The 20,664-nt window shown below is 41.6% G+C and overlaps 1 protein-coding gene across 8 annotated transcripts in view; it reads left to right on the top strand.

Annotated features, from left to right (window-relative positions):
* The window catches only part of DENND2B (DENN domain containing 2B), a 181,940-nt gene that overhangs the window by 95,202 nt on the left and 66,074 nt on the right, over positions 1–20,664 (top strand). For 7 of the 8 annotated variants that reach the window (XR_003991093.2, XM_030483962.2, XM_030483957.2 and 4 more), the window contains 2 exons: positions 13,898–15,115; positions 19,479–19,615. Coding sequence is in view for 7 of the 8 variants with exons in the window: in XM_030483962.2 (XP_030339822.1) it covers positions 13,898–15,115; positions 19,479–19,615 (1,355 nt within the window). In the remaining variant the exon portion in view is untranslated. The remainder of the gene's footprint in view (positions 1–13,897; positions 15,116–19,478; positions 19,616–20,664) is intronic. The other variant, XM_030483964.2, reaches the window with a different exon arrangement.

The raw sequence follows: 20,664 nt of genomic DNA, 5'->3' as shown, positions 1-20,664 counted from the left end.
TTACCAACAGGCAGTTGGATTGCCCTGGTTCAGAGGTTCAGGAATGAATTGTAAACTGTTGCTCCCTGCGACTTTAAAATAAAAACCCAAACGAAACAAGATTTTTTTCTGAGCCATGGGTAATCAGGAGGAAACTTCTGGCTTGCCAGATTTTTCGTGCACCTGTGAAAGTGAGAAAGCAGAGAAAGGCTTTGCTAGTTAAACGTTAATGCCAGTTTCCTCCCTTTAAGCATACAAAGGGACAGAGGTTTGACATATGCACTCAGCCCGTGTGTCATTTAGTGCCTAACAAGTGAAGCAGGCAGTACTCAGAAAGCACAGCGGCTACGGCAGGACATGAGGGACTGAGAGCAGCACTCCTCCTTCTCCGTTCTGCATCTTTCCAGGAGGGAAGAGCTTCAGAGTAAGTCTGAGATTGGTAGGCAGAACTGATTGTAGTGATGGGTAGTCGTGTGCTTGTCAGAGGCATGAGAGGAGGAAACTAAATAAAACAGATGTGAAGAGCATGAAGTACCATAGCACTGAACTCTAATATCCTTTCCTAAAGCCGGTTTTGCAATAGATAGGCTTTCTACTCATAGGCAGGAACTCAACACCAGCCTACTGCTTACTAAAGACAGCAATAGAAGTAGCTTTAGTTGTCAAAGTTTGCAGCTCTCCTACAGGACAAGGGACTTTGTGGGACTAAAAATAATTTTTACAGCCCCTCTCTTCCCCTCCTCCTCCTACCTGTTTTGCGCTCAGACAGAACCTAATTTCTCTGCATGGCTAAATACATGTTTCTTGTCTAGTCTGATGAGATTCCATTTTTTCCTCTTTTAATCTTAAAAGTGATGTCTAAATTATGCTGCAGTGTTCATATTTGTGCATTTTGCCACTGCTTTCTTTCCCCCAGCAGATATATCCACTGGATGACAGTGTGTATGAGGAATGACACCCCTTTTTTTCCTCGTATAGTTGAGTTGCCTACTTTGGACAAGTTAAATTTGGTTTTATTATATAGAAAGTGTTAGTCCATTAAAGAGAGGCTGTACTTATTTATACCTGGGCTGAATATGGTTTACAATGACTGTGTTTTTCTAAATGCTGGATAACTGCTGCTATGGAAACCCAGTGTTAAACACAGTGCTACCAGCATAACTTCTGTGTGTTGTGCTGGTTTTGATGCCTGGTTTCAGTCGTTTGTTTGTAGTATGTTTTCTAAGAAACTTAATTTCTGAGGTATGAGACAGCTTGAGGTTTGTTTTTCCATCAAATAAATAACAGAAGCCTTATGGGTTTGTGCTTTTCAAGAAAAAAAATCAGTGTTGCCAAACTCTGTGAGGCTCTGAGGGATGCAACTTAGGGTCAGAATCTGGACTTCAGTTGCTTCAAATGTTCATTAGCTGAGAGACCATGAGTTACTGCAACGAGTTTGTTAGGTTTTGTAGTCTTCAGAGAGCAAACATTTTTACAGCTGATGAGCTTATAATATGAAAAGTAAAAAGGTATTGGCCAGCTCCTTATAAAACCTAATAGGCCAACAGAAGAGTATAAAACTAAATCCAGGGTTTTATAAGAAGCCAAGGTCTTGTGAGAATGAAATATTTATAAAGGACATATAAATCCCCCCAGATATTATCCCAGTTCCAAATTTAGGCTTGCGATCCCACAGCCTTTGTAGGTGTGGTGGTGAAATGTGGTCTGGGAGGCTCATTTCAGCTGGATGAGTAATGTACACGTTTATGTTACCCTTGATCATGGTGAGCAAAGTGATGGGGAGTGTCCCTGACCTAACTCTGCTCCTGTTGACAGTTACAGTCAGTAAAAAGCAGAGAGAAGCCAACGTCTAGATCTTTTGGAAAGTTTCCTTTGGACTTCGTTTTTGAGTGTTGGTGTGTGTGGTGATTGAGCACTGACCTGTCACTCTTTTGTTAATGTTCAGTGAAGCAGATTTAGGGATTTTAGTCAAGTTAAATTTGGCCTTGTCTGGAGTCTAAGGTAAATAAGTGTGATAGCAGCAAGCATTGCAAGTCATAGAGTGGTGCTTTTTAATTTTTTTTCTTTTTCTTTTTCACTTTGTCAGTTTATATATGTCTGGCAACAGATATTGGGGAATAAATAGATCAAAGATTTTTTTTCAAAGCTGTCTTCAACTAAAAAACCCCAAACAACTCTTGGCTGACAAAGGCTTTCACATGACACTCAGCTGTGGGTATGCCCAATATATTTCCTTATTTTCCTGGCTTGTTTAGCTAAACAAAGTAGCCTGAAACATACAGAAATCAGTCAGATAGAGTAACCTAATTTAATTTTCAGCGCAAATGTTATTTAGTCTGAAACGTTGTTTTTCATAAGCATGCATTTGTGCCAGGTCAATGCCTTAAATCTTCCTATAACAAAATTTTGCATCAGCTTGCATCTTCAGCAACGTCTCTTCAGTAACTTTTGGTTCATGCTAACATAAGCCAGAAGAAAATCAAACCCTAATTCTAATAAAGCCAATACCAGCCAGCTCCAAGATGGACCCACCGCTGGCCAAGGCTGAGCCCAACAGCGACAGCGGTAGCACCTTTGAGATAATGTAGTTCGAAAGCGGGAAAGGTGGCTGCACAGAAGCAGTTGCAGCTGGAGAGAGGAGTGAGAGCACATGAGAGAAACAGCCCTGCAGACACCAAGGTCAGTGCAGAAGGAGGGCAGGAAGTGCTCCAGGTGCTGGAGCAGAGATTCCCCTGCAGCCCATGGTGCAGCCCATGGTGAGGCAGGCTGTGCCCTGCAGTGCTTGGAGGTCCACGGTGGAGAAGATACCTACCTGCAGCACATGGAGGTCCATGGTGGACCAGATATCCACCTGCAGCCCAGGGAGGACCCCATGTCAGAGCAGGGGGATGCCCAAAGGAGGCTGTGATCCTGTGGCAAGCCCAGGGACTGGAGCAGGGTCCTGGCAGGACCTGTAGCCCTTTGGAAAGAGGAGCCCTTACTGGAGCAGGTTTGCTGGTGGGACTTGTGACCCCATGGGGTACCCACCCTGGAGCAGTCTGTTCCTGAAGGACTGCACACCATAGCAGGGACACACGCTGGAGCAGTTCATGAGGAACCGTAGCCCATGGGAAGGACTCATGTTGGAGAAGTTAATGGAGAACTGTCTCCTGTGGGAAGGATCTTATGCTGGAGCAGTGGAAGAGTATGAGGAGGAAGGAGCAGCAGAGATGTGACCGTAATCCCCATTCCTTCCCCTCTGTGCTGCTTGGGGGGAGGAGGTAGAGAAAATCAGGAGTAAAATCCAGGAAGAAGAGAGGGATTGGGGGAAGGTGTTTCTAAGCTATTATTTTCTAAGGTTTTATTTCTCATTATCCTACTCTGATTTTATTGGTAATAAATGAAATTAATTTTTTTCCCCGAGTCAAGTCTATTTTGTCTGCGATAACTGGTGACTGATCTCTCCCTCTCCTTATCTCGACCCATTAGCCTTTCATTATATTTTCTTGAGGGAGACTGATAGAGTGGCTTTGGTGGGCATGTGGCGTCTAGCCAGGGTCAAGCCACCACATCTGTGCATGCTGTAATGTGTACCACGGGTCATGTCTCTTGTCATAGCTGGAATTATTTTGCATTCCATAAGGCCAGAGCCACTGAAGAAAATTATGATTATAAGAGAGGCCAGGGTTGTAAAACTTCAAATCTTTCCTCCTCCAGAGGCAGGATGCAGCCTCCAAAGATGAGACACGTTGTATGCTCAACTAACATGTGCAGGGTAAACTTTTAATGTGTATTTCATGTTATTTTACCCATAGTTATGCTCCTTTGATCCCCTCACTGTAACATCTGTTAAACACGGAGTATATCTGTGAACATCAGGCTGTGCAGCTGTGGTCTGTTGTATAGGTTTGGAGGGGTTGTATATGATTATATGAGAGATGTCAGCCCACAACTTACAGGTCAGTATACATCATGGCAGGCAGTGGCACCTTCTGAAATGCTGTTTACACCCTCAACCTGTCCTGATACCAAGCTGTCCTGCAAATCTGTACTACCTGTTTCTTCTGAACATACAAAGTATTATGTATTATTTGAGCATGTATTTTTGATATTTCAGAAAGCATCAAATGTCCATGTGTTTCCTTCTTTCTCCTTTGATTCAGCACTTCCATGAGTCATATTTCACTTATCAACTGGTTCGTCTTTCTTCTGCTGTTTCAAGTGCTGAAAAAACATTTTGCATCAAATTTTTTTCTTGCAGTTGTTACATGAAAGTCCTGTGTTGTGAGAGCCAGCAGTAGTGCTCCCCCTTACAAAGTCTGTTGTGAGTGTTGAGCTCGGTCCTCCAAAAAAATGTATAATTTGTTAGGAAAATTGTGTTGCCCATCTTCAAGGATTGCCATGAATGTCAACAAATGGGTGAGAGACAGACCACTGTCAGGGTCCAGTCGTGTAACTAAGTGACTGGGAAGGTAATAACCCTTATTATGTTTGAAAAATAGTCCAAGTTTTAGGCACAGAGATCTTTGGAGATCTAGACAGGTGGAAATTCACTCTTCTAAGGGACAAAGGAGAGAGGGTAAAACTTCTAAGATGAAGCTAAAAATGAAGAACATGTACACATTTCTCTAATCTTATCGTACAAGTAGTACAGTAACAAACAAAAAGCTGTACATATAGAAACATGTACAAAAAGTGCCCTTCAGAGGACAAATAAGCTTTCTCAGTGTCATGTAACCTGGGGTATGCTGATTGTATGCCATTGATTCAGCTTTGTGCTTACAGAGGAGTCTGCAGAAAGCTGAACGAAGTTGCTGCAGTTGTCTTCAGAAGAGGATGGTGCTCAGCTACTGGTCAGAGATGAGACCCCCCTCAGCACTCTTCAGGCAAAGTCTAAAATCAGAATTACTCCTTCTTTTGCCCTGCCTCAGTACATATTACTTGTGAGCTACCTTCACAATACATGAACTTCAAGTGCATGGTAGTCATACAGGGATGGGTCAGATAGGCTGCATCCGGACAGGGCTTTTCCAAACCAGAATTCTAGACTTGGAAGTTGCCAAACCTAGAATGGTCTCGGATGTGTTAAAAGCTAAGCATCACAATTTATAAAAAATAATTTTTAACCCTTTGTGTATATGTAAATGTAGAACCTTGCAAAGCTCTGGCAGAATTAGTTCCACAAAGTTTATTGCTTTGAAATTCCAGGGCAGATAAACAAGCATGTTGAAAAATCACCTGTGCTTTGAAAAAACAAAGCTGAGAGCTTCCATGTGTCCTGGGATTTTGAAGTCAGCATGTTTGCACATGCTGCTAAAGAACAAGTTTCAAGGACTGGCAATTCTTATCTGGACAATTAAGAGCTTGTGTTTGCTGTCTGATTAAGAAAATGCTATCATTTGTTGTGCTTCCACTCTCTCTACAACAAAACTCTCAAGATCTTAAGAAAGCAGGTGAGACTTAAACATGCTATAACCATTTCCAGAACATAATAAAAATAAGTAACAGTGGAGATATAATAGTGGAAATATCTATTGCATAAATTATGATTCAGAACATGTTTTGGGAAAAGAGTTACTGAGAGAGAGGTTTCCATTTTTCAACTTTGAATCATATTATTTTTGGAGGAGAAAATGAGGGGTGGTCCTGTGAAACCAGTGCCTGTACATCAGTGGAAAAGAGTGAATGGCGCTGTGATATTTCAGATCTTGCTTCTGATTTTTTTGTCATGTGCAGCCAGCTTCTGAGCATGGTGACAGAAGGTACAGTGCAGGCTAGTTGATCTTCTGTGCTTTAGGTATTCATTTCTATCTGAAGGGGTGAAAAAAGCTTGAACATGGCATTGTTTAAAAATCATCCTGCACTTGCCTAGTAGAAGAGCATGACTACCGTAAATCTAGGGCAGCAGGGAATCTAGCCCTCTCAGTCTAGATAATTTCACAATTTCCTGTTGTCTTCTTCACCCTTAGAAATTTCTTGGCAAAGGCATGTACCTAGTGCACGCTGATTGTTCACATTTTATTTTACAGTCATTTGTCATTGTCAGGTTTTCTTGCTGTCTTTGCTTTACAGATCCAGTCTAATTCAAGTATTTAGGATCTGACTCATCAGCTTTTATTTGCCCTTTTTTTGTACAGTTGTAGAGCATAGTTGCCACTTCACATAATTTACTTTGGCAGAATGACTCCTGAATTTCACTGATGTAAATCAGACGTTTTGCTTCTGAGCCATAAAAACACAATTCATCTGCAGTTGGCTGTGCTTTTCTCCATGAACTGACTGCAGAGACCCAGAGCTCTGGAGGGGTTTTATACGTAGGAATTAACCACAGCACTCTGAATGCATCCCACAGTTGCTATCATTAACTCAGTACTTCTTGGGAGCACAGAAATTAGAGCTTTTAGAAATGGCACACAGAGCTTGGTCTTTTGTTTATTTCATTGTCCTAGTGGCCTATCATTTTGTAACTAGTTCTGATGTCATCTCAATTTTTATTTAAATGGAAAGTATCAAAATTCATTGGGGGGAGGGGAAAAATCAGAAGTACAAGCAGAAAAATAATTGGTGTTTCTATTTTTGTTCTATCTTTAAATATTTCGTGATATTCATCCACATTGATTTTACTGCCTCACTCTCTAAATTCTGGGGCTTTTCCGTCACTAGCACAGGTTCATGAGCCAATTTCAAACAGTCTTATAATGCAAATTCACTTTTCAGTTTAGAAAGTATTTTCTGTCTTGTTTTTGTCACAATCCCAAAGTCAACAACAAAGAAAGGAGGTTATCTGGAATGCAGATTTTTGGGGATTTTGAGCCATATTCCTGGTGACAGCCCAAAAATCATAAAGAGCCTGGTGGAGGAGGGTGTGTTCTGTCCCACTTATGTCATTTTCCTTTCCAAGCAAGAGGCAAGATATGACAGGTTGTACTGCTTGATTCATTACCAGGTTGAATCAGCTCAAAAACCACCTTACTACTGTGTGCTCTTGAGTGTGAAAAGTTCACCTCCTCTACTCACTGTAAGCTCTTATTTATATTTAGCATAATTAAACATCATTTGTTGTTATTTACTGTGTAATGTAGAAAATGACAATACTGTATGCCATGCCAGAGTGCAGAATATATTGTAATAGAAAGGTTTACTGCCAAACAAAATTGGATTTAAATTCAGTAGTACAGGAGGTCCCTTTTGTCTGGTCTTAAAGTTCCCATAATTCCTAGTTACAAGAAATAACAATAACATTAATTTTAAAGTCCTTTTCTACGCTTGGTACAATTAGTCTTCTTTGATGTTGTGCAAGCCTAGATGCTCATTTATATTTGAAAAGAAAATGTCAAATTCAAAGTATCATCAGTATATGGGATCCTCTTGGGCCATCTCAGTTAAGCAACAGAGCCATTTCAGACCACGTATTTTGGTGATAATTTGATCATGTTTGACCTTCATGCTAACCACAGTTAGACCAGTATAACCACCTGCATTTGTTTCCTGAGCTTTTGTTGCTTTACAGTAATGCCCCCCAGAGTGCTTTGCAGCTATCACTGCTACTGCCTTTCATTCCCCTCACTGGTGAGGATGTAATTAGGGGTGAGGAAAAGGAAATTTGCATCACAAGCAAATGATGCTGAATCATTGCTTCTCTGTTCAATGGTTTATTTCATAACTCACCTCAAAATGCAGCCAAACCACTAACTGATAGTGTTTGATAGCTAAAAGTGGACTTCTCATAGCTCTTTGTAGTAAAATATAGAGGAAATTATTCCTAGTTCTCGTATAGAGAGAGGAAGAGGTAATTTTTTGGGGGAGTGTCTCTCAATGTTGCTTCAATCAAGTTTCCTGTCCTTCTTCGAATTACTCTGCTTTTCTGCACCTAAAGAGGCATGACTGGAAGATTGCTGCACTGCAGTAGTGTGTTCAGATTTTGTTTGTGCAAAAGCACTGATTTGTACCTGGAACTTTCACAAACGTGTGTCTGACAGATGAAAGAGTGTTTTTCTGTGCCCTTGAGGTGGTGTGAAACTGTATTAGTTACAAGCAGCTGTCAGTACTGAACCTTTTTTAAAGTGCTTGTTTTGTCCAAGTCATGGAGGTAATGAAACAGAAACACTGGTTCTAATTTGAGCATCTGTTGGTCTCTGCACAGTTTCTCTACTATGTTAAATCAAGGGCAAGTTCAATGGAAATGAATACCATAGCAAGCCATCGTGTCTGTTCTCAATAATGAGAGCATGGTGCACTTGGTTCCAGTTGACAGGTGAGCAGGGTGTGCTTCCCTCTCACTTTGCTCTGCTCTGCTCTGGGAAGGATAGATTCCAGTATTTGCATTCATGGTGGCTGGCACAAAGTAGGAGCTGCTCCTTACCCAAGGGACCTTTCTGCGTCGCTGAATCACTGAATTACACTATGACTGTACAAGGCTCTACTTTCAGGTGGGCATCGTCTTGCTTCTTACTCAGTTCAAAAAATTTGCATCCTCTTTTTTGCTTCTGCATCCTGAATTACGATAGAAGTCAGGTCTGAACCCAGGATACAATCCATTTTTATTCTGAATATAAAAATGCAAGTAGAGCTTTTTAATGTGGTGAGAAATCTCCCACTTGTATGGGAGAAAATACCTCTTTGAAAATACAAGAGTCTAATAAGTTATATCTTGTTCTCTGAGCTTCTTATTTCACTTTCCTTTCCACGGTTTGGAGGCTTTATACTGGTTGAAGATATGGACATAGATAAGCTCATCTGGACACATAATAAAATCCCTGGGATTTAGACAGTTTTCAACATTCAGTTAAAAAGATAATTTCAGTTTCTCACCTTGAAGTCTGAACACATTTGTTTTGTTTCCTCAGTAGCCAGAAGGACTGACAAGATGCCAGAAAGATGTGGGCTTTTTTCCAATGGAGTGTTAGCTATGGATATCTGAATTAGTGCTTCAGAATGATCATTTTTGTGCAGTCTTTTGTTTGAGATAGGTTCTTTATTTAAAGAAATGAAAATCATCATTAATCATAAAATATTATTAATTTGTAATGTTGCATGAAATAATTTGAAAGTTGGTAGCTGAGCATTTCCTAGCATTCTCTCTTGCAGATTTTTGGAGAATTTGAAGTTAGATTCTCAGTTACCTGAAATCAAGACAGCTTTAGTGTCCCTATTAAAAATGAGTTTTGCTGCTCTTGCAAGGAGAAATTTCTGTTGCTTTTCTTTCAGATTTCCTTAAATATTGGCCAGAGCAACAAGAAGTATCTAGTCTCGCATGGCAAGCCAAATCTGCTCAATACACAAAATAACATGCTTATGCTCACAGCTGATTCTGATGTTGCTATCATTACTCTGAAACAGGCCAGTTGTCCTGATGAAATGGCACAATGCCCTGAGAAAAAACTGGGATAAGAAGAAGACCTATACAAAATACTAAGAAAGCAATGTTTTCCTAGCAGAAGTGGGGTGAAAGGCCTGAGGAATAAAAACAGTGCTGTGACTTTGCGTGAGCTCACCAAACATCAGTGTTACAGTGAAATGACTGGATCTCATCAGCAGCACCCTGGAAAGACCCAATACCTTTTTGTCAACATGTTTCTTGCGCCTTTTTTTTTTTTTTTGGTAAATGGGCTCCTGAGCATGAGCATGTTGAAATGGGAAATTCTCTGGATCACAGAGACAGAAGCTGTTTTATTATTCTGTAAATGTTGGTTTAAGCAGGGCAGATGCGATTTGCACTGGGAGTTAGGAGTCCTGTAACTCTTTCAAGGCGAGTCGCTTTAACCACCCTCCATTCATCTTTAATCCCTGGTCTGAAATGCAGCTTAATATTGTTATTGGTATTTATAAAAAGTGTGTGCATCATGGGTGCAAATTCCTCTATACATGCACATTTTTATCATCCACTGCACTCTGATTTCCATAAGATGTATAGAGCCAGCTCTTTGGCCACCTATTTTGCTGCATCCTGTCATTGAAAGCTGTCTCATGAAGTTGTGGGAGCTGTGTGCACTAATTTCTCTTCTTTTCTGGAGTTCATATTTGGCAATGGAAGCAGGCAGGAGCTGTGCTTCTGCCCAACTGGATCAAAAGGCCAGGCTCGCTGCCTTCGTTACTAATTTTGTATTGCCCACTTTCAGAGTGGTCTCCAGGAATCAAATTGTCCCTCTCCTATACATAGCCAAGTGTTGGCACCAACATTTTATAGGTCAAAGATTGGTGTGTTGTCCAAAAGTCAGAGCTCTTTTGACTTTTGGGACAGATACACGGTGAGGGCTCAGGCATTTATGGCACCAAGAACCAACCTTCATCCATTCCCACAGAGTCTTAGTACAAGTCAGCCTTGCTAGAGCCCTCACAGAGGGCAGAATTTTTTTTTTTTTTTTTTTTTTTTTCATTATTGCTTTGTGAGGAGTAGGGTACAAATTATCTCAGCAGGGGATTCTGTTCTCTTCTTGGGCGCAGATGAGATTCAGCTTCACTGTTATCCACAGGTGTTCATAGGAACTGGTGAAAGGAGATGGCCGTTGATACTAGCCTTTAGTAGAGAAAACAATATGAATCTATACATTGGTCCATGGAATTAATATCTTTATTTGAATATTTATATTTGAATATTTATATTTGAATGAGAGAGGGCCTGGAGAACTATAGTTTTTATAAATGAGAAGGTTTTTTCCATGTTTGGGTGAGAAAAAGAGAAAGCAGAGAAAAGAGATTGAATCAGAATTTAAAGATCAAGTGTATCTAGATTTCAAAATCCTACAGAGCATGATGGATGTTACCAGTGTTCTCCTACTGCAGGTTTCTCAGGGAACAACTCACATCAGCAAAGCTAAGCATGGTCTGGAGGGCTGGAGGCCACCTCTTGGGTTCTGTCTACTCCCCTCACTCTGCAACGAGTCCCACAAGGAAGGTAGTTTCAGGGTCTGTGACCTTTTTAGAGGACATTGGGGGCTGCTTGGAGGGTGGTTTGCCTTTGATACAGCAACTCGCTACTGACTTGCCAGTGATTTGAGAGCTGCATACTTAAGGCTGCGTGTGGAAGAATACCCTTTATAGATAGGGAATCAGAGCTACTTATTCACATGTGTTTTGTGAAATGCTGATATTCTCAAAAAAATGACATAGCCCAGGAAGAAGGTGCTGTTCAAGTGAACTTGTTAAGAAACCCAAACTTGATTCCATAATCTTTGTTAATGTGGTTTATACATACTATTTTGAAGGTGTATGTAATGATACGCTTTGTAAGGTGCTGCATGTATCATTGTGTATGGAGAAAACCTCAATAAAAACTTTTAAAACATTTGGGTTTACAGTCTCTGTATGGAAGATTTCAATTAGTTAATTATTTGTCTCTGTCCAGTAATACTAGTTTTAAAGTCTGTGGAACTATTGTGCCTTTGAGAGAATATTCTTCAATTGAAGCAGGTTTCTCAGATTTATTATCCACTGATCAGTTTTTGGACTTTTTTTTAAAATTCTGTTACTTGCCGCTGTCTTTTAGAGAATGCACATCTGAAACCATACAACTAAGGCTTTGTTTCTCTTTCTTCTTTAACTAGTCCTATAGCTTCTATCTACATCACTTAAATTCACAGTATAATGCAATGTAAACCATCTTTTCCTTAACTGTGGTATCCCAAGTACTTAACAGCATACACCTCCAGAGGGCTTGTTGCTCTGGAGCCCTAACCTTGCACAATGGAAGTGTGTGGGAGTTTTTTAACCGAATTTGGGGGTTCAGGATTGAGTCTTAAGTGCTGTAACTTTACTGGTGACCTGGCATTCAAAAGAACAGATCATATCGCTAAGTAGCAACATTCTGCAACTTCTGCAGGTTATGCAAATCCAGCTTTCCTCCTCTCCTGATGAGTCAACAAACCTTTTCCTGGCCAGTCAAACAACTGTAAAGATGTTTCTTAGAGTGTAAGAAGATAAAAGTCCAAAAGTCCATGCCTATAGTATTTTCTACCTAGTGAATCAAAGGCAGAGAGAGGATGGCCAGCACATCCTTAATGTCTGCTGTCCCATTACTGACTTTACCCCCATCATTTTGTATTTTATTCTTTCAGTTATTAATACAGATTAAATGTTAAGAATAATGTACAATTTTGATGCTGTGGTATTAAACTGAAGAGATCGAGATAAGACAGAAATAATGAAGAATCAGGGCACCTCACCAAGTCTGAGGAGGCTGATTTAGGTTGCACCTTCAGGCACTATAAAAGCATATAGGCCTAGGTAGTTCTAGGTAATTCACTACAAACTTTATGCCGCAACTACCAGCCGAAACGGCTCATCATCTGTCAGCTGCTTTTGATCTTCTGAGATCTCTTTAAGACACCTGTCTGAAGCGATATAGGAAGAAGGAAATTTAACTTCTAGGTTTGATTATCACAGGACTAAGAAAAAGACATAAGTTTCCTTTTGTAATAATTTGATCATTGTCCTTTTCTGACCAGAACTTTGCTCTTTTGTGATACTTCCAATTTTTGCTTGCAAACTATCCACTGTAGGAAACCGGGATGAAATTGGATAATTGGGTTTGGGGATGCATTTGAAGGAGAAGAAAATACCTCCCATGTCAAAGTAAATTTTTCAGAAATTGCCCCAGTGCTCCAGATTTTTGGATTAATCCACAGACCTCGGTACCTCTGCCTGTAGGAATTGGCTGGCTATTGGGGAGAAAACCATACAACAGCAGGGATCTTCTGAATCTTTTCTCCCTTTGCTACATTTGCTCCCACGATTTCTGTTGGACAAATAGCTATTTTGTTTGGATTTTGTGTGTACAGGACAGTATATAAAGAAACCAACTTGTCCACAATCTTCAGAGAACAGAAACTTCACTGCATACAGAAGGCATTACTTTGGGTCTTTCCTCTTCTTTCTGTACTCTTTGGAACAGAAAGTTTGCTAGGGCAAAGCGTTAAAGGAGTCATGATTATTTTTGCTACAGTTTGTACATATGTATGGTGTCAATGCAGTAAACACCCTTTTTGACATAGTTTTGGCTCAATTTTGTTACTGCTGGCTCATTGGTGATAAGCCAGCTGATTAATGTGTTTTTTAATTTCCTTTGTCTTTTTGTTCTTAAAAGTTTTTGCAACAATATATAAAACCCCAGTAACAATAGCTGATTTTGCAAACCATGGCAAAAATTTGTTGTAAGGTTTTTTTCAAAGATAACACCAAGACCTTTCTGTATAGTTTATATTCTTCAACACATACTGTGGGCTGATTAATATGTTTATTTAGTCTGTAATATTTTTTCAATAAGAAAATATTTCTGTTTTATAAGGAGATATTAATCGTTGGCCGCAACATCAACCCAAAGACAAAACAGGTCTTCCTTTTGCTGTTTTGCTCAGTTTACTGTATACATCAGGGATTTGAAATGCTGTGGCTAAAATACTGCAGTGGCTCACCATGGTAGTACTTTGCTTCAGATTTCTGAATCAAAACCTGACATCTTCTTAAATTGGTTTGCTCACTGCAACCAGTGAGTAAACCGTGCTCCTTGTTGGTCAGTCTTCCCCATTTCTGTTGTAGTGGGAATCTTTTCCCTAAGAGTCCCCTTTTCCTGCAGAGGGACTCCTTAATTTGGGAGGCCAGGAGCTGTTCTGCTGGAGGTGATGCATTCAAGGCAATAGTTTGCTATGAGAATCTCAGCTGTCTTTAGACTCGGGAAACTTCGAAAAACTGGGGGTCAAACAGAGTTGAGAAAACTGGCTTTGGATGCACTGAATGCCCTGCTCATCAGCTCATCACTGACATCAGTTAATTGTTGCCACCCGCCTGCCCCCGACTCTGTGGCTGAATATTTGGTGTCTTAGTGATACTTTGGGGTAGATTTGCAGCATGCAGACACTATCTGCTTTACCTGCAGGTGGAAGAAATTTGGCAAATAACCCTGGTTTCCCCAAGGACTTGATTTTGTATTTCTTTCTGCTTCTAGGTGTCAGTCCGTTTCTCCACCGCCTCTTTTATCCCCGCGAAGAAGCCCAGCCTACCCCCTCAGCGACAGTGAGGACTCTTGCCACTCTACTCGGCTCACGAAGGCCTCCAACTCCAGACTGCGCCTCAAGGACTGGAGCAGCCGTACGTCTACGTTGAGAAGCACCTCCACAAGCCCATCGGACACCGACTCCCCGAGCCACCCTCTTAAAGCCATCAGTGTGGGTGCTTTGGATAAAAGGTTGTCTGTGTTCAAGGCTGAGGACCAAAAGGAGAGTCCAAAGGAGGCTCAAGATGGGGAAGCAATAGGGAGCCATCCACTCGCCCGGAGCACCCTGTCCTTGGGCACTGCCACCAACTTGAGGAACCTCTCCCTCAGCCGGGCGAGCGTCCGCTCCCAGGCGCTGGACATCAGGCAGAAGATCACAGAATGGGAGTGCCGCCGGGAGCTGTCCCCCAGGATGAGCACGTGTGTGGACAAGAGGGATGCTGGGGAGAGGTCGGGCAGTGACAGCTGCCCCAGCATGCTGACCTCTCCCTGCAGCGAGAAGACATTCGATTTCAAAGGGCTCAGAAGAATGAGTCGAACATTTTCCGAGTGTTCTTACCCAGAAACAGAGGAGGAGGAACTGCTGGACAGGGATTCCTGCCATCGGTTCGAAAAGAGACCAGGCAGGAGCGAGACTCCTTCTGCCACTTTCCTCAAGGGCCATGTGAGGAAAGAGTCCTCTGCCGTGCTCAACAGAATACAGAAGATCGAGCAGGCACTGAAAGAGCAGCCTGGCAGAGGCCTCCCCCAGTTACCAAGTAGCTGTTACAGTGTTGATAAAGGGAGGAAAAAGTCTGTGACTCTGAGTACTGTGGAGGGACTGAGTGAAACCGCAAGCGATAGCAAAGGAGGGAGTGTTATTTTGGGGAGTGAACCAGAAACACCTACTGAGACTGAGAAAAGCAGTAAGATAAAACAGGGGATTACTGCAAACTCAGCTGGCCCTAAACTGCTCCTCGAAAGCCCGGCTAACAGCGTGGTGAATCCTGTCCCCAAGCCCAAACGCACCTTTGAATATGAAGCAGACAAAACCCACAAAAGTAAACCAAGCAATGGCCTACCTCCATCTCCTACACCTGCTGCTCCTCCTCCCCTCCCATCCACCCCGGCACCCCCCGTGACCAGAAGGCAGAAAAAAGAGTCGCGCTTTCACAGAAAATCCCAGAATAGGTAAAATTCAAGGAAATGTGCTCAATCTTCAAATAAATGAACGCGCTGTGGGCTTTTTTAGTAACAATATTTTAAATTCTCCCTCTAATGCAATGTTTTTGACTTGAGAAATGCTAGGAGTTGTGTGCAAGACAAGTATTCTTTCCACCAGACTGCACTGACGGGATGCGCTGGTACAATACCTTTGCATTGCTACAGTTCTGGAGTTCTCCGATTTGTGTTTTTCAATCCCTGAAAAAGGCTCTAGGTTATTTGTGCTAAAGGTTATCTAGTTCATCTTGGCACAAATGCTCTTACTTGTGATTTTTAATGGAGCATAATTTCCTTACCTTCTTGTAGCGGGACCATAGCTGGTCTGTTGTAGTTCCTGCTCACTGCAAACATACCTTCAGAGGGTTTGTGTTTCCAAAGTGTGTTACTACAGCAGTTGTGCCAGTTTTATGCAATGCTGGTGATTTAACTTAATTCAGTGCTTAGAAATGTTGTCCTAAATTACTATTAATAGCTGTAGAGGATTAATGCTGAGAAAACCATGTTTTAGCATAGAAAGGCCTTTTTGTCTTTCCTGAGTTAATGATGAGCAGAGGATATGGCTACATTTCCCCAGCACTCTTGGAGCTTGGCTTCTTTTAATTAGATGACTCCTCTTGAGTTTTGGAAATCGTAAAGATCATTCTGATCACCACTTAGAAAATTGTAGGCATCATTGTTGATAAGCATTCAAAGTATGGCATTTTTAACAAGTTCATCTACCTGTCCATGTGTATGAGATACACAGACTCTTGGTATTTAGTGATGGGCTTTGCAAGTAACTGCTAAACAGCATCTCAGGCTCACATCAGTTCAGCATCTGGTGCTCAATGTTGGCTCAGTCAATTAAAAGTTTGTGTCAGCACGACCTGACCTGAAGTATGCTGGGGCAGGAAATGGAGAAGAGGAGCCTTCAGAGTCTGCTCTACTTTCAAGAGATACCTGCTTCTGAAATGGATTGCACAGCTCTGCTGATGTGTGTAGTTTCTCTGGGAAAGGGGGGGTGGGGAGGGGGCGGGCAGGCGGGAGGCGGGGTGTGTGGAAAGCCAAGCTCTGATTAGCAGTGCTTATCTGCAATAAATTCTGACAATAATCTCAGTTAGAGAAAGTAAATCTAGTTTTTAACAAGAATTTGTGTAGCAAAGCTGATCTAATTTTTTTCAACACTGCATTTCCGATGTATTGAAGACAACGGTTTTTAAACGTTCTGCTATAAATGATGGCCTTTATCAGAAAATTAAGGGGCAAGAAGTAACATGGTCCATATAGTGGGTGGCAGAGAGGAATGAATAACAGGAAATAATTCTTGAACAGAATCAGTGTGACCTGTGGCTAAGTGACCCAAGTCATCTCTGAGTGCACTGGGTTTGAGACCACACAAGTCATTTAAGAACCACAGTATTTTGTTACAATGAGTTTGCAAGGGTGAAGGTTTGAATCTTCTTTCAAGAAGAGGCATAATTCATGCTTGCCCCTGCTGTTCTGCAGGTTCAGTGTCCTGTCATAGCAGTCAGGCAGCAGCACCATTCAGCAAAGGAGCCTTGCTTCTGGGCGGGGCTAGTAAGTACAAGCCTAAGAGAAAAACAAAATTTACCAATTTAAGTTGTGATTAGTGAAGGATAAATTGAAGGATTTGCAGTGTTATCATATGTGCCTGATGATTCTTGCAAATCAGTTTAACATTGTACAGGGTAGGTTTCCATTTGTTTGTAACAGCTTTACCCTACTGTAGTTTAGTGATTTCTCTGGACTTACCTCTGTTTAATGTTGATCTAAATAAGTTTAAATCAGTCCCCAAAATCACAGGTTTGGTGGCTGACTTCAAGGCTGGCTGGAAATCCTTTATAAAATATGAACTTTGTTGTGTTTGCTACTGTCCTTTCTTTCGTTACAGTAAGGAGAATTCCAGCATTTACAATAAACATGAGACCATACAAGTCATCTAAGAATGACAATATTTAGTATTAGTTATTGAAATCTCAGTCTCTAAACTGTTCTCTTTCTGCAAGCAGATTTTTTTTCTTTTTTTTTTTTTTTCGAGAACTGTTCTCTTTTCGAAACATTATGTTTACAGCTTGTAGCTGTGTTTTTCTGCTTGAACATACATGTGGTTTGCACTCACTGGAATGTCATGAGAATCAACTGTGGATATTTATTCTTCTAACATTTTGGTTGAAAACACTGTTTTTTGTTGTAGTGGCTAATTCAACAATATAGTAAAATGGAGGAAGTCTCTCATATTTGCCTGCTAGTATAAAACCAGTCTGTATTCAGAGGATAGTTGGGGCTCTTCAGCCTGGAGAAGAGAAGGCTGCGTGGAGACCTCAGAGCAGCCTTCCAGTATCTGAAGGGGGTCTACAAGGATGCTGGGGAGGGACTCTTCATTAGGGACTGTAGTGGTAGGACAAGGGGTAACGGGTTCAAACTTAAACAGGGGAAGTTTAGATTAGATATAAGGAAGAAGTTCTTTACAGTGAGGGTGGTGAAGCACTGGAGTGGGTTGCCCAGGGAGGTTGTGGATGCTCCATCCCTGGCGGTGTTCAAGGCCAGGTTGGACAGAGCCTTGGGCCACGTGGTTTAGGGCAAGGGGGGGGTTGGAACTAGATGATCTTGAGGTCCTTTCCAACCCTTACAATTCTATGATTCTATGACTTGGTGCCCACAGTAGCTTTTACACCTCAGATTGATGTGAGCTGGACATTCCCTAGCAGTTGGAGATCCTCTGGTGCAGACAGAGCTTGGAAGAGGACCGTCATGGGATACACTTCGGACACATGGGCCACAGCTGAGTGCTGGTCCACAAAACTATTCCCATGGTCCTACCCTACATCATAGCATTGTCTTGAAATCTGTAAGAGTTAGGTATTTAACTACTTTAGAAACTCTCATTTCATACACAGGTATGTATTCAGTGCCTGAGCATCCTTTATAACTGTGAGTAGGTGTGGAGGAAAGGATGTCTAAATCTGAAGTACATGGTTTGTTTCTGCCACGATCCTGGTGTACATAACATGGACGTGTATATTCTTAAGATTAGGGAGAGAGAGGGGGCTCCTAAGCCTGCCCCAGACCCATAAATCTGCTCCAGCTGAAAAATAGGAAATGCTCATCAAATGCAGTGTCTGTATGATAGTCACTGTATTGCCTATAGGGATACTTTTGAACCAATCCACAGTCTGAAGTATGCCTCATGAGACTCTGCCTCTGCCATGTGGATGTTCTGTCAACATATGTTTCACTCTAGCTGGGGAGAAGAGGAAAGGGGGTTTTATTGCAGGATGGTTTACTGTTAATCTAGTTTGGGTATCAATGAGTGAAGTATGGGCATCAGCACAGCCTTTGCAAGCCTTACGGCATTCCAGGGTTTACAGTCTGACCTAAGCCCATTTCTCCTACCACTTCATCCTCAGCATTAAGTCAATAAAATGAATGCTAGCCCCTGTATGGTTGGCATGCAAACCATGCACTTCCCAGCTTTAATGTAGACATTGCCTCAGAACAAGTAAACCAGAGAACATGCAGAGCTTGGCCTCCTCCTCCCCTAGAGCTGCTCAGCAGCACTGGGGCAGGTGTGGATAAGAGGTGGTGAATCCCCCCTTCTTCAAGTACCCTGGTACGAGACAAGTTGTATGGACTCATCTGACCCAGCTGCCCCGAACCTTCCTGTCAGAAAGCCTGAACCTTCAGTCCCCCAGCCATCAAGCCCAGGTTGCTTGTCCATCCCAGAGAGCCTTAATTTCCTCGATCCTTTGTCCTTGGCTGCCAGTGCTTGACACAGGCTGTGCAAGGAAATGGGTGACTTTCACATGGGTCTGCCTTTGGCATGTGCATTCTGACCTTTATTCGGGAACATCTCTGAAGGTTCAAGAGGTGAGTGTTTTCAAACTAAGAGCTACATCTCCCAGAGCAACTGGTGGAAGAATGTTTCCCTGAAAAACATCTTTCTTGAGGAGAGAAGGCCGCATGCTTCTGGGGGCCCTGGCAAGAGCAAGGCAATTTCTAATCTGAGGACTGTGCTGCTCACTTACTCTGTAGCCTTTGAAAAATATCATGTATTTTCTTGGTATTTTCTCCCTGTCCACACAGTGGGGATAACTGCTTCCAACTTCATGAAAGTGTCACAGATTGCTATACTAAAGACTGCTTTGAGCACAGGACTTGAGGTCCTTTAAAAGTTAGTCCTTAGAGCATGATGTGTGGTTTTTTTTTTTTTTGTTTTGGTTGTTTTTTTTTTTTGTTATTTTACATATATTTCTTAGCAAACAAATGCTCGGCTAACTGTTTGAGTCATTTTGCATTTTAGTAACTAACTACTTATCGTTTTAAACTTTAGAAAATCCTTCGAGTTTGAGGATGCGTCAAGCCTGCAATCCCTGTACCCTCCCTCCCCAACCGAAAATGGGACTGAGAGCCAGCATAAATTTGGATCCAAGAGCACTTTAGAAGAAAATGCCTATGAAGACATTGTAGGTAAGAACCTGTTGCGCTAGATGAACTCTCAGTGTGAAGTTGAGCCGTTGTGGGCAGTGAACATATGCCCTGTGCAAGAACAGTGTGGTCAGTAAAGAGAGATTAAATGGAGGATAAATGGGTTTGATGCATCAGTGCAAACATAACCCTCAGTCTGCTTATAGGAGGTCATAATGCCTTCAGACTTCATTGGGTTGTATTGGAAACAGACTGTTTGGTCAGCTTTTTGCCATGCTTTTCAAGAACCAAATAATTATTTTTTATCAAGGCTTTGGCTTGAAGCCTTGAGTGGTGTAAAAATGTAAAGAACTGAATTTGAGATGGTGTTTACAGAACTATCCAACAGCAAGATTAACCTCATAGGCCTTGTGTGCTCAGCCTAAGCTTTTCAGGACTCCTATATGGACTGCCTCAAAGCAGTTGTTTGTAGCACAGTTCTAGGTCTCCCCGAAGTCCCAGTTGCTAGTTAAAGAAAAATTAATTTCCTTTAGCTGTACAGCCATCAGGAATGTGCAACAAAAACACTGTTTTGATTAAGCTTCACAAGAAAAACATGGTTTTTTTGGTCTTAGAAGGAAATGTATGGCCTATGCATACATTCTTTTAACATCAAAAAAGTTGTTATAATTACTGAAAATTGGGCAACCCTTCAAAGCACAGATTTTCCACACAAGTGATGAATATCTGCATTGTTTTTAACTCTTTCAGTGTTGTATTATTACAACAGATACAAAGGGTACTTCATTTTACTTTGGATAATGAATCTTTATCTATCAAAAACTGGAGGGCTACCAAGATAGTCAGGGGCCCTAGAGCACTTGTCCTCTGCAGAGACACTGACAAGCTGGGCTTGTTTAGTCTGGTAAAAAGGACCAGAGGTGATCTGCTTACAAATGTTTGAAGGGCAAACAAAGATGATAGAACAAAACTCTTGTTCATCTTCTCAGTTGATACAGCAAGGAATAGTGGCCACAAATTGCAGCCTGGGGCTCTTTGTCCTTATGCCCAAATTCTGTCTCTGGCTTGCCAGCCTCAGTGAAAACAGGAAT

This window comes from Strigops habroptila, chromosome 4 (genome assembly GCF_004027225.2).
Source record: "Strigops habroptila isolate Jane chromosome 4, bStrHab1.2.pri, whole genome shotgun sequence".
Lineage (NCBI taxonomy): Eukaryota > Metazoa > Chordata > Aves > Psittaciformes > Psittacidae > Strigops > Strigops habroptila.
This window is presented reverse-complemented; position numbering and strand designations above follow the sequence as displayed.